The sequence below is a fragment of the Rhincodon typus genome, chromosome 18, assembly GCF_021869965.1.
Source record: "Rhincodon typus isolate 14 chromosome 18, sRhiTyp1.1, whole genome shotgun sequence".
Lineage (NCBI taxonomy): Eukaryota > Metazoa > Chordata > Chondrichthyes > Orectolobiformes > Rhincodontidae > Rhincodon > Rhincodon typus.
In genome coordinates this window covers 24,315,023-24,332,385 of record NC_063349.1, presented here as the reverse complement: position 1 = coordinate 24,332,385, position 17,363 = coordinate 24,315,023, and the positions used below count along the sequence as shown (strand labels likewise).

Below are 17,363 nucleotides of genomic sequence, written 5' to 3'. Positions count from 1 at the left end.
CCCCCCCCCCCCCACAGAGTATCTTTTTACCCTTGTCACCCTCAGTGCTTCCTCTAAGTGAGGTTGAACATGGAGGAGCACTGATTTATTAGCTGAAGGAGGTTGGTACATAATAATCAGTAGGTGGTTTCCTTGTCCATGTCTGACCTGGTGCCATGAGACTTCATGATGTCCAGAATCAATATTGAAGACTTTCAGACTACTCCTTCCTAACTGTATACCACTATACTAGCTGCCGGTGGAACAGGACATACCCATGAATGGTTGGAGTGGTGTCTGGGGCACTGTCTGCAAGGTATGATTCCATGAGAACGACTATTTCAGGCTGTTGCTTGACTACTGTGAGACAGCTCTCCCAATTTTGGCACTAGCTCGCAGATGTTAATGATAAGGACTTTACAAGGCAACAGGGCTGTATTTGCCATTGTCACGTCTAGTGCCTAGGACGTTGATAGGTAAACTGATTTCATTTCTTTTTTGAGACTTTTTGTAACAATTGTTACAAATCGAGTAGCTCACTAAGCCATTTCAGAAGGCAGTTAAGAGTCTGCTCTGAGCCTAGAGTCACATAGGCCAGAATGGGTGAGAGTGTCAAATTTCCTTCCCAAAACGGCATGATGAAACACTTATGGGTTTTTCCAACAACAGTTTCATGGTCATCATTAAGATCAATTCAAGATTTCTTAACCAATGATAGAATTTTCTACTTATCTCACACACAAGCAGCGCATTACTTTTTATGCAAGGTAAATTTAAAGAATGTCAATGCTGAAATACATTGTTACACTGCCAGTGACTCTGTATTTTGAGAACAGTGTGTTATAATTAATTACAATTTGAATACAAAGAGCAGGATATCAGAGTCAACATAGATTTTATGTTGTCATCAATGGTTTTTAGCACAAACCTTCAGTCACAATTTAAATTCCATTAACTAAAATTGACATCCCATCAAATATTAAAGTGGCTATACAAATACAAGCAGTTTTAAATTCCAACTGGATCAAACATAGTAAAACAATAGGTCAGCGGTAATATAAATACTGGTGACTCAGAATGAGTATACTGATGCTTAATTAGTACTAAATAAATAGTACTTAAATGGACCCAATACAGTTTGTTACTTATTGCACCCAGTCCATATAGTGCTTGTGATTGAATGTGGATATCCCAATTTTATCTGTGGGTTGTGAACATCAGGATCGATCATTTGGTGGTTTTCTTCGGGTTTCTGCATCCTTCTTGAATTCTTCAAACTTCTTATAGATATTTGGAATCTAAAAACAGAACAATACATTTGGGCATAAACTTTCTTCCATTCTAAATAAACATAGTTGAAAACCTGGCAAGGAAACCCAAAAAATGACCTTAAATAGTTTAGCCTACAGATTCTGCCTCCAAGGATGTTAAAGATACGATTTTACAAAGTCATTACCAATGAAAAGGACATAACATCTTACTGGAGTAAAGCATGTTAGCTAATGATATTTGTTGATTTTTACCAATATTTGAATTATGGTAATAAAAATATCTAAACCCAAGATGGGTGCAAAATTACTTCAGTTACAAAGTTTCAACTCTAATCAGATCTCAAGAACTATCCATGTATATGCCTGTATAATGAACAGTGAGTTACATGTTTAAACTTTCTTTCAGGGAACTGCACTGTGAAGCACAAGCCCATGGCACAAGAGAAAAAGCTCCAAATTCAAAATAAATGTTCGTGTTACGGATTTCACACAACAGTCTCACAATCACATGCTTGAGGTACTCACCATTTTGTCATCCACTTTAATGCTCTGGGGCAGTTACCACCACAGGCAGGTGACTTCACTGGTACTACAGACTTCAGGTCACATTACAGACAGAAGTCCCAAAGATAATACTGCTAACCAAATGCAAGTGCATCCGCATCCTATTGAGTGGATACAGCATTTATGTCTCTCACTTCAGAACATATAGAATGTCCAGACCATTTGGATTCAAGTATCTATTTATAGAGAATCTGTGTCTACATGGGTGTTACAGAGAAGGGGAGGTTAAAATGAAAGAAAATCCCTGACATTCACTTTAAAAGTAACAAGCAACAATTTATTTATTTAATCCTCACAGTGAACAAATTAACAGAATTACTAACAAACTGAACAGTTTTTCCCTTAACTACTAACTATTCCCTAACTGAACTAAATTCTATTGGTATGCTGTTCCAATAAACACAAGTCCCAATTATATAAACCCAAGTAATAAGAAAATAAATTAAAACTTTGTTCTCAAAGTCCACACAGCTTTCTTCTGTTGTTCTCAAGTCATAAACACATTTCTTCTGCTGATCCAGCTGTCAGGGATTTTTTTTTCTGTGAAATCTTCTGTGAGGATTCTTAGCTAGAAGTGCCGTGGTACATTTTATGGTGCTTTCTTAGACAGCTTAGTGATTTCTTGTGAGAGCTATATGCTTATTTCTCAGATGGCAGGTCGCTCTCTCACCAATTTTCAAACACCCTCTCTTTATATACCTTGGATGACATATCAATTTTCTTACAATAGCATTGGTCCGAGGTTGTCAAAGCCATCAGATTTAAATTCAATTGGCTTTCAATCGTTAAGTGCTTGGTTTAAATTAATTGGCCAATTCCAGCTAGTTGCCAAAACATCAAAACAAGCCTAAGGTTTCCAATCACACAGCCAATTGATGTATGTTTCAATTTGAGAACTGGCTGTACATCTTCAGCTACATACAGACACAGCTTACAAGAGCACTTTACTTCTTAAGGGAACCATGCACTCTTCTTCCTCCTACTTCTGCAAACAAATTCTAGCTTTCTGCCTTCCAATTCATGATTACTCGACACAACTTCATAACATTGGGGCTGCTTTTTGCTGGTGGTATCCCAAAAGGCCCATACATCAAAGGTGTGTTGATTTTGTCCTCTATCAGTAAGTTATTCAACAAAAATCTACCATGAACAAGTACCTGTGAATGGCCTAAAATATTGATGTTAGAGCAATGGGGATAACTTTATAATTTTACTCAATGCCTGCCACTTTAAAACTTGAGTACTTTCTGTATATCTTCTTTCCCTGTTGTAAAGTGTATCTTCGTTTTGAGTAGTGGCAGCAAGATCAATTTTCTTCCTTTTCTTTGGACAAGCTGCATCCTGTGGATCAACTGTTCCTTCAGTTAACTAATATTAATTACGAGAAGGTTAGATACTCTGGAACAAAGACTTCAGTGAATTTAGGAAGCAAGCTGCCCTCTCTTAACTTTAAGCAACCAATCATATTTCTTAAAATTCATTACCTTCAAAGTGATATTTAAATTATTTGTTTGAGAAGAACTCAAATTTTGCATGGAAACTCTAATGAAAAATCTCAATTTCTTAGCCTGGTAGTCCTGTGGATCAAGATTCAGGAGTTACAGGCTACCTAACTACATCAAGGGCATCCAGTATAGAAAGCTGTAAATTTCTCAGCCTGCATATATTACCACTGTAGGACCTGAATCACCTTGTCATATTAGTATTCTTGTCATTGCTTTACTGACTTGTAGCCATTTGTGAACAAATATAACTTGCACACATTAACAATATGCCAGGAACCTAAGACCACTATATTATTGTACAACGAACAAAAAATTAACTTTTAAAAATACTTGAGATTATATATAATCAGTCAGATGGGGTAAACAGGAACAAAAACTGAGCTATATTAGACGTACCACTGAGGACAGAAACTTGCGCATTCATTCTTATACACCTACAATTTGGGAATAAGGGTTCATTACCACCCATGTATCTCCATTTGTGAGATCAGCATTCAATGGGTCAAAAGCTTTCCTTTCTGAACAGGAATGTTTTGCAAAGGACGAGAGCTGAAAAAATATGGGAAAATTCCCATCTATGTCTAAAAGGTTTGGACCATGTTGTTTGATTGCTGTTTAAAAGTAATAAAGTCATTAAAATGCACGTTAACAGAATGTTTGGAAGAGGCGGAGGGAAACACAAGTTCCTCTTGGTTCCATGTTACCTTAAGTTTGCAGGGTGTCTTTTAATCAATTGTAACTTAATATTGGTATGAATGAAATGTACAGATCAAAAGTTTAAAAAAAAAGTGTTTGAATCAAACCACTGTTTGCTATAGTCAGGCTGAAATAGTAAAGCTGTATACCAAGTTTAACAGTGAATCATGATCCCAATAAATAATCATATCAAACAGAATTATTATTTGCTGCAACTGAGCTCTCATGTTGAATATTGTAACGAACTAATTAAAGACAAGCACTTGATTGTGCAGTTGCTACAAATAATATAGATGTTAAAACAACAGAAAATAGGACAAGAAAACAGTTCACACAAAGAACATTATTTAAAGGTAGTCAAGAGTACATCACAGCGCATCAGGTTATCTTCATGCCATTATCTTCAAAAAAGATTGTGAAACGAAAAACCAATAGGAAATGGAAGTGAAACAAACCAGTTACACAACATCTGCTTGAATGATTTCATAAATTTCGAACAGTGGATTAGAATATTATAGAAATATAAGAACCATAACACATTAGCATTCTGCCCTTTGATCAAATATCCTGACTTATGTAAAATTATCCCTGGAATGCAGCAATTCTTTTTCATAAACATACCTGATAGTTTTGTGCCAGATACATTCCCACTAGATTCCCAAAAGTAAATCCTACCTGAAATAGAAAATATATTAACAGACAAGTTATTAGAACAGACGTTCATAAATAATACCTTTTATAGGATAGAACATTAAACCATCTGAGCATGTCTGTGCATACGTGAATAGTTAAATGGAGCATGATATTTCACGCATCTAGAATTGAAATTAGTGGGAAGTGAAGTTTCCCAAGTTAACTTTTGACAGTGCTGTAAAAAGACGTACGGGATTATGTAAAAAAAAACTCCACTGTTCCTTCTGTAATAATGAGCACTGAAGCTGCCCCAGCCCTAGTGGCTAATGACACTACAAGCGTTAAAGTTTTTGAGAAGATTTGTAGCTCGGGTTGTTGACGTGCTTGTTGACTTGCTCGGCGAGCTGGTAATTTTGTTCGCCACCATGCTAGCTAACATCATCAGTGCGCCTCTGGTGAAGCATCGGTGTTCTGTCCCGCTTACTATTTGTGGGTCTTGGTTTGCAGGGGTGGGTGGCATCACTTGCGGATTTGTTTCTTAGTTGGTCTTAAGTCCTAGTCTCTATTTGTATGTGGGGTTAATGGAGTTTGTTAATGGAGTTCCAGTTTGAGTTTCAGGCCTCCAGGAATTCTCATGCATGTCTTTTCTTGGCTTGTCCAAGGATGACTATGTTGTCCCAGTCAAATTGGTGTTCCTCTTTGTCCATGTGTATTGAAATGAGTGATAGTTGGTCATGTCTCTTGATAGCTAGTTGGTGTTCGTGAATCCGGATGGCTAGTTTTCTTCCGGTGTGCCCTATGTAATGTGTTTGGCAGTCTTTGCATGGTATCTTGTAAATAACGTTGGTTCTGTTAGTTGTGCCGATCAGATCCTTTATTCTCATCAGTAGCTGTTAGTTTGTGGGCTACCATGATTCATAGGGGGCGGAATAATCTGGTGGTCATTTCAGATACGTCCTTAATGTATGGAAGGGTGACTAGTGTCTCTTGACATGGTGGGTCTTCTTGTTGTGTAGATATCGACAGACTACGCTTTTTGGGTAACTGTTGTTTCTAGAAACGCTGCATATGTATTCTTCGTCGGCTTTGCATAGCTCTGGGGTGCTGCAGAGTGTTGCGGCTCGCTTGAACAGAGTTCTCATGCAGCTCCATTTGCTGGTATTGGATGACTGCTATTGTAGTGGAGTACCTGATCCGTATGGGTGACCTTCCCGTGTATGCTGGTCTGGAGCCCACCACTGGCCATACATTTGAACATTACGTGCAGGAAGGGAAGTCTGTAGTTGTTCTCCTCTTCCCTGGTGAATTTTATGTCGGTGAGGATGTTGGTTATGAGTAGATGTGTTTCTTCCAGTTTAGACAGTGTTTGATAATCACAAAAGTGTCATCTGCATAATGGATCCATAATTTTGGTTGGATGGTGGGAAGTGCTGTCCATTCCAGTCTTTGCATTACAGCTTCCGCTATTAATCCTGACATCGGTTATCCTATAGGTGTTCTGTTGATTTGCCTGTATATCTTGCCGTTGCAGGTGAAGTGGGTTGATCCACGGTAACCTTTGTTTTCCAATAAACTGAAAGACAAAGTCACCACAGTCTAACCAGACCACAGAACTGCTCGGAGATAGTAGGAACTGCAGATGCTGGAGTATCTCAGATAACAAGGTGTAGAGCTGGATGAATACAGCAGGCCAAGCAGCATCATATGAGCAGGAATTCTGACGTTTCGGGCCTAGACTCTTCATCGCAGACAACTGCCCGAGGGTCACCATGCCTCAGATGAGGGGAGATTTTAAGAAGGGCAATACTTCACTCAGTCAGTGCAGGAATTGAATCCAAGCTATTGGAGTCACTCTGCATTGCAAACAAGTTGACCAGCCCACTGGGCTAACCAAACCCTTTCAATATACTTAAACACTGTCAAAAGCTGTTAATTTATACATCCAACGTTGCCAGCCTTTATCCCTACCATCTGCCCATTTATCTATACACATATTGTGTTTACTTCCAGTTTTAAATACTCTTTACCCCTTTCCTTGCTGCCCTATTTATGATCTATCCTGTCCTAAACTCTGATGATTGTATTCTATCCTATTTGCTTGGCCATCACCTCAAACCTCAGGAGCTATACAGGAATCAGTCTGCCAAAATTTATCATTTCCCTGCCTCACTTCTGCAAGCCCTCTCCAAACTCACTCTTCAACTAACTCCTTCTTTTGTTTGACCCTGCAATGGGACTAAACTGTTAAACAACTAACTTCCGAAAATTTATCACGCATAGGAAGTGTTTCCTAACTTCACTCTTAAAAAAGGTTCTGTCTTTAATCATTGCATAACCATCTAGACTTCCAACCCAGCAGAAATAGTTCCCTTCTACTTTATCAGTATTCCAAATATCTTGAAACATTTGATCACGTCATCCCTTGTCATCTATACTCCAGGGATTGCAACCCTAGTTTATGTGATAGCTCCTCCTAATTTAACTCTCGGAAATTAAAGTATCATTCTGGTAAATCTCTCAAAGATCAATATATCTCTCCTATAATGTGGTGCCCAGAACTGCTCCAGGTATGATCTAACCAGGACTTTATACAGTTTTGGCAAAAGATCTGTAGTTTGGGTTGTGGGTGAGGTTGTTGACTTGCTCACCGAGCTGGCTTGTTCACGCTCAGTCCTTTCATCACCATGATAGGTGACATCATCAGTGGAGCCTCCAATGAAGCGATGTTATTCTACTCCGCTTGGAATTTATACAATCTGGTCCGTTGTGGTGAGTAGCGTCATTTCCGATTTTGATCTGTATGGGTTTGTATACAGTGTCCGATTCTATATGTTTGTTGATTGCATTACGGGTGGAGAACCATGCCTGTAGGAACGCCCGTGCGTATCTACGTTTGGCTTGAGCTACTATGGTTACCTTGTCCCAATTAAACCGATGGCCTTCATTGTCTGAGTGTACCGATATTAAGGAACATAGAATATAGAAACATATAGAATTGGACTCCATATACAAACCCATACAGATCAAAACCGGAAATTACACTACTCACCATAACGGGCCAGACAGTATAAATTCCAAGCGGAGTAGAATAATATCGCTTCATCGGAGGCTCCACTGATGATGACGAAACGTCTGAACGAGAACAAGCCAGCTCGGCGAGCAAGTCAACAACCTCAGGACTTTATACAGCTGAAGTATGGTTTCTATCACCTGGCATTGCAAGTCTCTATGCATAAAAGGTTAGTATTCATCATTTAGATTATTTTGTCCACCTATTTGTGAAATTTCAGTGATATTTGGTACCTTTACGGCAAATATCTTTGGACCTCCACTGTTTTGAGCATTTCACCTTTGTCCTGTTCTATCCATTTCCCCCTTCACTTAATGCCCAGCTATGCTGTTTACAACGTTGCCTATTTTTGTGTCATTGGCACATTTGGATATATGACATTCTCACCCATCTAAAACATTAATAAATACAACAAATATTTGAGGTCCAAATGTGGATCTTTACAGGATATTCAGAGTCACATCCCACTAATTATAGGACCTGCCCATTATCTCTCTTCTGTGTCATGAGGCCTAGCCAATTTCCTACCACGTCAATAATTTGCCTTCAGTTTGTGGAGTTTGAATTTTAGGTAAAGTGAAGCACTTTATTAAAAGTCTTCTACAAGTCCAGAGCATCCGTACATGTTCCCCTTGTCCTTTACTTTAGTCACCAGCTTTTAAAAAAAAATTAGGTTCACCCTGGCAATAGTCCATAAAGCACAAAGTCCCATGTCACACAGCTGCTCAGAATGAACCTCTACGAACACTATTGTATCTCTCTCCAGACATTCTTTGCAAAGGCACGTTTCAACATGAGATGGGCCAGTCTCTACCATAGCGGATGACCAGCGATGACCATATCCCATGAGTGAATAAAAAAGGCACAGAAAATAATCTAAATGACGAATACTTACAATCACCACCTCATTGACTTACGGTCAAAAGGTGTTTTTCTGCATCAAAGCCCCCCCCCCCACCCTCCATGAAACAAGCAGGGGGACTAGCAGGTTTGGGAAGATCAAGAATCCGTAATGACTGAAGGTCAGGGAATGGCAGAAGCCATGAAATGGAGGGTTACCAGCAATCAGATTATTGGGTCAGAAGAGTTCTAATGAAAATTCATGATCTGAAAATGTAAACTCCATCTCCAGCAATATTACCAAATTTGCTGTCTTTTGCCTGCATTTTCAGTTTTCATTTTTTTAATGTTCTGCATCATTCATCAGATTTATTTCAGTTTGTTCCATTTAAGTTGGTAGCACTCATGCCTGTTTCAGGAAGTCACACTTCAAACACTCGTGCACAAAGTTCTAGACTAACATTTCAGAGAAACACTTAGAGAGCTGTAGACTGTCAAAGATGCTGCCTTTCAGAGATCAAGTCTATGGATACATCATACCACCCACACTCTTTTGAAAAAGCACAAGGAGGATATTTGGTATTATGGTCAAATATATCCATCAACAAACATCAATCTTCCAACGCAAAATACTGTCAACACTTCAGTATTGCAGCCTGGCACATTGCAAAGTCCTAGGCCACGTACCAAGACACACACTGAAGCTGGGGACTGCTTCTCAAAAGGGACAACTAAGAAAGACCATCATAAGACCCTTTTATCATAGTACACAGAGGGGCTATAACCACATAAAACTCAAGTTGTATTTCTGGCATGTAATTAATATTGTATATAGTAACTGTAATTGCAAATGTAGAACAACTGAAACAAACTGATATTTTATACAATGTCAACTTTGAACGATCAAGCCATGTACTATTATACATTACAAATAAAGAATATTTTGGTTAAAAGGAATAAATCCACTTTAGGCTGCAGGAAGAAACAAGTAAGTTGTGTTTGAATGATGCCAGAATACAGATCTACTCCAAAACCTTAGATGCCAGAATAATTGACATGAACATGAAGCAACAAGTGGATAAAATTTAGTATCCCATTCAAAGACAATGCCTAGAGGAAATGCTTCTAATTCCCTGAAACCAAGTGAACCACACAGAGCCATGATACTAACAGAAGTTCCTACCTATACCAAATAGGAAGCTCCATATACAACTAGCAGCAGCAGCCTGCCTGAACAGGGAGAAAGGAGCAGCTAACGCCCATCATTAGCAACCAGCCAGTCTTGGGGAAAACTCCGGCGGAAGTTAGCGGAGGCCGCAGCCCGAGCCCAACGCGGACACTCGCTCAGAGCGGCTTCAGTTCAGGAAAGTCACACTTCCCGTTTCCACTCCCTCACTCACTCACCAGGAACTGGAACATCGTGTTCTCTACACCGGCCTCAATACCTGCACCCACTTCCACCGATCCCGGACAGCACAACACAGCAGTGCGCAGGCGCGCCCTCACCCCGCACAGGCGGGATCGCAGCGCCGCCATGTTGTAAAGGTCATAGCTTCTGTTCCGTAGATCCCTGTCCAGGCAAGTGGAGCAGTAGCAGACTGTCTCAGAGATAGCAGGAACTGCTGATGCTGGAGAGTCTGAGATAACGAGGTGTAGAGCTGGATGAACACAGCAGGCCAAGCAGGAAGGTTAACGTTTCGGGCCTAGACCCTTCATCAGAAATGGGGGAGGGGAAGGGGGTTCTGAAATAAATAGGGAGAGAGTGGGAGGTGGATAGAAGATGGATAGAGGAGAAGATAGGTGGAGAGGAAACAAACAGGTCAAAGAGGCGGGGATGGAGCCAGTAAAGGTGAGTGTAGGTGGGGAGTTAGGGAGGGGATAGGTCAGTCCAGGGAGGACAGACAGGTCAAGGGGGCGGGATGAGGTTAGTCGGAAGGAGATGGGGGTGGGGCTTGAGGTGGGAGGAGGGGATAGGTGGGAGGAAGAACAGGTTAGGGAGGCGGGGATGAGCTGGGCTGGTTTTGGGATGCGGTAGGGGGAGGGGAGATTTTGAAGCTTGTCAAGTCCACGTTGATACCATTGCGCTGCAGGGTTCCCAAGCGGAATATGAGTTGCTGTTCCTGCAACCTTCGGGTGGCATCGTTGTGGCACTGCGGGAGGCCCAGGATGGACATGTCGAGTGAGGAATGGGAGGGGGAGTTGAAATGGTTCGCGACTGGGAGGTGCAGTTGTTTAGTGCAAACCGAGCGTAGGTGTTCTGCAAAGCAGTCCCCGAGCCTCCGCTTGGTTTCCCCGCTGTAGAGGAGGCCACAACGGGAACAGCAGATGCAGTATACCACATTAGCAGATGTGCAGGTGAACATCTGCTTGATGTGGAAAGTCTTCTTAGGGCATGGGATGGGGGTGAGGGAGGAGGGATGGGGCAGGTGTAGCACTTCCTGCGGTTGCAGGGAAAAGTGCTGGGTGTAGTGGGGCTGGAGGGGAGTGTGGAGCGGACAAGGGAGTCCCGGAGAGAGTGGTCCCTCCGGAAAGCAGATAAGGGTGGGGAGGGAAAAATGTCTTTGGTAATGGGGTCGGATTGTAGATGGCGGAAGTGTTGGAGGATGATGCGTTGGATCCGGAGGTTGGTGGGATGGTACGTGAGGACGAGGGGGATTCTGTTTTGGTTGTTATTGCGGGGAGGGTGTGTGAGGGATGAGGTGCGGGAAATGCGGGAGACACGGTCGAGGGCGTTCTCGACCACGGGGGGGGGGGATGTTGCGGTCCTTGAAAAACGAGGACATCTGAGATGTATGGGAGTGGAGGAGCTTCACCAACATCTTCCACCCCAACCTTAAGTTCACTTGGACCATCTCTAATACCTCTCTCTCCTTCCTGGACCTCTCTGTTTCCATCTCTGGCAACCACCTAGAAACCGATATCCATTTCAAGCCCACCGACTCCCACAGCTACCTAGAATACACCTCCTCCCACCCACCTTCCTGCAAAAATGCCATCCCCTTTTCCCAATTCCTTCGCCTCCGCCGCATCTGCTCCCAGGATGAGGCATTCCACTCCCGTACATCTCAGATGTCCTCGTTTTTCAAGGACCGCAACTTCCCCCCCCCCAGTGGTCGAGAACACCCTCGACCATGTCTCCATCATTTCCCACAACTCATCCCTCACACCCCCTCCCCGCAATAACAACCAAAACAGAATCCCCCTCGTCCTCACGTACCATCCCACCAACCTCCGGATCCAACGCATCATCCTCCAACACTTCTGCCATCTGCAATCCGACCCCATTACCAAAGACATTTTTCACTCCCCACCCTTATCTGCTTTCCAGAGGGACCACTCTCTCCGTGGCTCTCGTGTCCACTCCACACTCCCCTCCAGCCCCACCACACCCAGCACTTTTCCCTGCAACCACAGGAAGTGTTACACCTGCCCCACACCTCCCCCCTCACCCCCTTCCCAGGCCCCAAGAAGACTTTCCACATCAAACAGATGTTCACCTGCACATCTGCTAACGTGGTATACTGCATCCGCTGTTCCTGGTTCGCACTAAACAACTGCACCTCCCAGTCGCGAACCATTTCAACTCCCCCTCCCATTCCTCAGACGACATGTCCATCCTGGGCCTCCTGCAGTGCAGAAACAGCAACTCATATTCTGCTTGGGAACCCTGCAGCCCAATGGTATCAATGTGGACTTCACAAGCTTCAAAATCTCCCCTCCTCCTACTGCATCCCAAAACCAGCCCAGCTCATCCCCGCCTCCCTAACCTGTCCTTCCTCCCACCTATCCCCTCCTCCCACCTCAAGCCCCACCCCCATCTCCTACCTACCAGTCTCATCCCGCCCCCTTGACCTGTCCGTCCTCCCTGGACTGACCTATCTCCTCCCTAACTCTCCACCTACACTCACCTTTACTGGCTCCATCCTCACCTCTTTGACCTGTCTGTCTCCTCTCCACATATCTTCTCCTCTATCCATTTTCTATCCGCCTCCCCCTATTTATTTCAGAACCCCCTTCCCCTGCCCTCCCCCATTTCTGAAGAAGGGTCTAGGCCTGAAACATCAGCCTTCCTGCTCCTCTGATGCTGCTTGGCCTGCTGTGTTCATCTAGCTCTACACCTTGTTATCTCAGTAGCAGACTGTCAATGGAATGGAAACGTTTTCCTTCATGTTATTAGTTAGGAAACCATTGACTTTTATAAGATCTTGGTGGTGGTTTAATCAAAGGACATATAAGGCCTCAACTATATTCTTAGCAGTATTTCCACAACCAGTACAGAATGACTGTTAAAATTAACAATTATATTAATTTTCCTGTAGTTTGTTTTTACTTGACTTATTTGAAACAGTATCCAGCATATTCATTTTTAATTGATTTCAAGAGGTTGCAGAAAAGATATCCAAGAATGATCATAAAATCACAAAACTAATACAACACAGAAGGCCATTCAGCCTGTTCTGTCTCGGAATATTTCACTTAGTGTCATTCTCTTGCCTTTTCCCCATAACCATGTACTTTGTTCCTTTCCTCATACACGTCTAATTTATTTTTGAATGATTGTACCATGTTCCGAGGCACTGCCCTGATCATTTGCTGCATGAAAAATGTTATCCTTGTATCACCTTTTTCTTTTGTCAATTATTTTAAATCTGTGCCCTCTTATTCTTAACACTTCCACAAAATTACAGGGATGAGAGACTTCAATCAATGAATGGTTATTGTTATCAGTCATGGAAGAGTACAGCCTATCAATTAGCAAACTTCAAAAGATAGGTTTGCAAAGAGGTCTATTAAAAATACTGATATTTCACAAGCTTCTTGCAAGATCATAAGTAAGGTTACATTTTATTTAGGAATGCTTAGGAGATTTGTTCTCAGCTTGCAGAATCTGTATTACATCATGGATTGTAGCATCTATATTTACATTGCACAACATAGTAACTGTATTTGTTTACTATGCAGAACACAGGAGAAAGGAGAGGATAGATAGAACATAGCTTAAGGAAAATAGAAGAGAAATGAACAGGTTATGTATTGTGTTCTAATGTGTGTCCCTTAAGTCTTCATACCAGCCCAGGCCAGCCTTCTAGATTACTGTTAAACAACATTTATTATTACATTGTTCATGTTGTTTAGGCTTCGTAGCAACTGCTTTGGGATGTATAGGGTCTAAATTCTTCGTCATACATTCGTACATGACTTGGCGTCACAGTGACATGATGGCTTACCTCAGAGGCTCATCTGATCATTAATTCATGTCTCTGCAGGATATATCGAGGGATTCAAAAACACAGTGAAAGAAGAAATTCATGAACAAGTTTTTGAAGGCAAGGCTGTTTGTCATAGGAGGAAGAAACTGAATAGGGATTTGCAGGGTTTGAAAGCATTCTTCAGGCTTCATATTTAATCATTTTTATAGACTTGAGCTGGAAGGATTGTGCATTCCTTGATTTTGTATTTAAGATCAAAAGGTCAATGAAAAGGACTTTTTTTTAAACAAGGCATTTCTTCTAAGGATGCCTAGCCTGAAGAAGTTACCCTCCTCCCTCCGGAAAGCCTCCCCCTCTCTCCCTATTTATTTCAGAACCCCCTTCCCCTCCCCCATTTCTGATGAAGGGTCTAGGCCCGAAACGTCAGCCTTCCTGCTCCTATGATGCTACTTGGCCTGCTGTGTTCATCCAGCTCTGCACCTTGTTGTCTCTCATTTCTTAGTTGTCATGTCTTTTGATAGTTGCTGGTTTAGTCGAGACACCCTGCCTCAATTTATGACTGTCAGTATCTGCTTTGGATGTTAGTTGGAGTCAGTAGTAACCAGCCTGCTGAAGGAATGGTGCTTCCCAGTCAGATTTTCTCTTTCTGGAAGGAGGTCCAGTGTGATACCTGGAGTCTTGGTACAGCCGCTCTCACTTCAGAAACCTCCGAAAGATTTGGTCGATTTTTCACAAACACTGAATCATATAAAGGTTCCAGTGACAACTGCATGTATTTAGTAACATTTGTCTTTGTGCACCAGAACATAAGGTTGACAGCCATATGAATATCTCAAAGCCCATCCTTTTTGCCTTAGAACTAATTGACCAAAAAATGTTTCTTTAAAGTGAATCTCTGCAAAAAGAAATACATTTTTGTTTCAGAGATAGCGGGAACTGCCGATGCTGGAGAATCTGAGATAACAAGGTGTAGAGCTGAATGAACACAGCAGGCCAAGCAGCATCAGAGGAACAGGAAAGCTGACGTTTCGGGTCTGGACCCTTTAGTTTCTTTTTCAGAAAGAGGTGTGTTCAAAATCAGGAAGTCAGGGTGGGGTAAATTAATCATTAACTAATTTGTAAGTAAGGAATGAGATTTTGACTTTGGACCATAGACATAACAGCCTAGGATCTAACCAGTTCCAAATAATAATGGTCTTGTTACTGTTATCTAGATACTACGTAGTTCTCTTGGCATTTTGAGATATTTATTAAATTTACATTTCATATGTTTTGTGTTTTATAATGTCTATGTTTAACAATGTGGTTAGTTAGGAAGACTAAGCTAGAAAGTTTAAGAAATAATTTTAGTCTCTGTGCAAAGCTTTTCCCTTCTGGTCCGAAGCAGCAAGCTGTTAATTGAAATAATTACTTCTCAATGAATTTACCTGCTATCTCTTTTGCTTTATGGCTAAACCTGTTGCTCAATTACAATAAATTTCCATCACAAAGTAGGTAGTATTAATAGCAACTTAATCATTTTAACATTATTAGTTATTCCCCACATCTGGTTGACCTGGGAGCATTTGCAGTCAGCTATTTGTACAGGACTGGAGCTGTAATCACATGTAGATTGAAAGTGTTGACTCCCTGCCATGAAGAACATTATTGAACATATAGCAGTACAAAGAGAAGGGATTTATAAACTAACAAAAATAATGCTAACACCGTGCTGGAGTCTTTGGGCTTCAGAGATGTCAATCAAAATTGAATATTTCTCAGAAACCGACCTCAATTAGCAATTCTACAAACTACAAATACTAACCAGGTAAACATAACCTTTGAGACTGAATGCACAACGAGTAGGATTTTTAAAAAGATCTTTGTAAAGCATTTTTAGATGTAATAAATACTGTATTTTTGTAAATCTGACTAGTTAGGGGTTAAATAAGATACAAACAAATTTTTTTTGCTAACATGCCAATCTATGTGAAATTATATTTGAAGAAAAAGCAACTCATGATTTTATACCTTACGATTTTTAAGAGTTTCTCTTTTGATATACGTACTAGTGTAGCTGGCATGTCTGTTACTGTTACATTAATTAAAACAATAACTTGATCTAGTTGTTCAAACATTCACAACCTTTGAATTTTTATGTTGATAATGTTTATGATTACCTCCGCTTTATTAGGTATAGAAGCATAATACAATGCAATATAGCCTAAATTAACTCTAAAACATGGCGAGAAATTATCAAATTTCCATCCATGGAGTTCTTTTACCTTGTCTCAGGCTATACAACAGTGGAGTCTAGATCCCATTTTCAACAACTTGAAATGTAGGTGTCTCTCCACAATACCTAAAGCAGAATCAACGTGTCCCAATAGTCACATCAGCGTGTGACCAGTTCTTTTGCCACTGAGTCCAAAGGTTGTATACTCAACTTTCATTCCAGGGCTTGAGTATAAAAATCAAGGCTGTGGGAGCGTTGCACTATCTGAAGTGAAGTCTTTCAAATGAGCAGTTAAACTGAGGCCCTTTTTGGGGCCAGATATAAAAGAGATTCTGCCCGATATTCAATGCTTATCAATGGTACAAAAACATATTATTACATTGTCCTTTGTTGCGTGCAATTTGGCTTCACATTTCCTTCATTACAACATTTCTTAATTGCAGCAGTGAATACATCTGTACTTTGTTAGCTTTGTACTACATTCTTAAGTTATGAAAAATGCTGAATAAATGTAGCTTTTTTAACATTGTGAACATAGCCAATAACAATACTCCAATCAAAGAAATTGTAACCTGCAATAATTACTAGAAAGAGCATTTCAGACCCAGAAACAAAGCAGGAAAACTTCAAACTGAGACTTCCTATCCTTCTTTAGCAAGAGGTCACATATTGACCTTCTCAAGATGGCGCATATCTGGTTCCACCAGCCTGATGCCATGTCCGGTTCCCAACAGTAGTTTCCGGTTTCTCCAGCACCTGTGGCGAGTCGACACTTCGGAGTGAGCTTGAGTAGTTCTTTGAGCGCAGCTGAGTTCTGCCGTTGGGATGGCAGACCGCGCCCCGCTGCTCGAGTACGAGGAAGGTCCCGCCGTCACATTCTCTCCTTGGGATGGCTCCAGCCCGGCTCCTGGGAACGGAGCTGGATCAGCGGCCTCACCGCGCGGAGCTGCCGACAGCTGGAACCCGGGATCGGACCCGGAGAGAGATGTGGCCGCGGCTCCAGGAGCTCAGCAGCAGGAAGAGGAGGAGCAAGTGGTGGCCGTGTTTGTGGTAACTTTCGACACTAGAGCAGGTGAGAGCGGTCTCCCAACAGCTGTAGTTCTCATACTGTTTCCGCAATTAAAATGGCTGCGGGATGTAGGGGAAGATGGCGGGGTATCCGTGGTACCAGGAGATGGAGATGGAGATGGAGATGGAGGTGGAGGTGGAGGTGGTAGTACTCAAGGGTTGAGTTTATTCTCTATTTTGGTTCTATTAAGTGATATTTTTTGTCACAAAAAAGACTTTTGAGTTGTTGACAAGGTGTAGAGCTGGTTGAACACAGCAGGCCAGGCAGCATCAGAGGAGCAGGAAAGCTGACGTTTCGGGTCTGGACCCTTC

General features: G+C 41.7%; 2 protein-coding genes across 2 annotated transcripts in view; one reads left to right on the top strand and one right to left on the bottom strand.

Annotated features, from left to right (window-relative positions):
- Nucleotides 1-730: 730 nt before the first annotated feature.
- stmp1 (short transmembrane mitochondrial protein 1) lies at nucleotides 731-10,501 on the bottom strand. Its single transcript, XM_020534081.2, has 3 exons — nucleotides 9,963-10,501; nucleotides 4,637-4,690; nucleotides 731-1,277 (listed from the first exon to the last, which is right to left on the bottom strand). The coding sequence occupies exons 1-3, from the start codon at nucleotides 10,092-10,094 to the stop codon at nucleotides 1,197-1,199; spliced, it is 267 nt and encodes an 88-aa protein (XP_020389670.2). The 5' UTR covers nucleotides 10,095-10,501; the 3' UTR covers nucleotides 731-1,196.
- A 6,158-nt stretch (nucleotides 10,502-16,659) lies between these two features.
- The window catches only part of dennd11 (DENN domain containing 11), a 28,410-nt gene continuing 27,706 nt past the window's right edge, over nucleotides 16,660-17,363 (top strand). Inside the window, exon 1 of the mRNA XM_048607879.1 lies at nucleotides 16,660-17,209. Within this exon, the coding sequence (XP_048463836.1) occupies nucleotides 16,809-17,209 (401 nt within the window). The 5' untranslated portion in view covers nucleotides 16,660-16,808. The remainder of the gene's footprint in view (nucleotides 17,210-17,363) is intronic.

Coding starts and splice junctions, on each gene's coding strand:
- stmp1 (XM_020534081.2), bottom strand. CDS start 10,094: ATGGCGGCGCTGCGATCCCGCCTGTGCGGGGTGAGGGCGCGCCTGCGC. Junction 4,691..9,962: donor ACACGATGTTCCAGTTCCTG/GTGAGTGAGTGA, acceptor TTTCTATTTCAG/GTAGGATTTACTTTTGGGAA. Junction 1,278..4,636: donor ATCTGGCACAAAACTATCAG/GTATGTTTATGA, acceptor TTCTGTTTTTAG/ATTCCAAATATCTATAAGAA.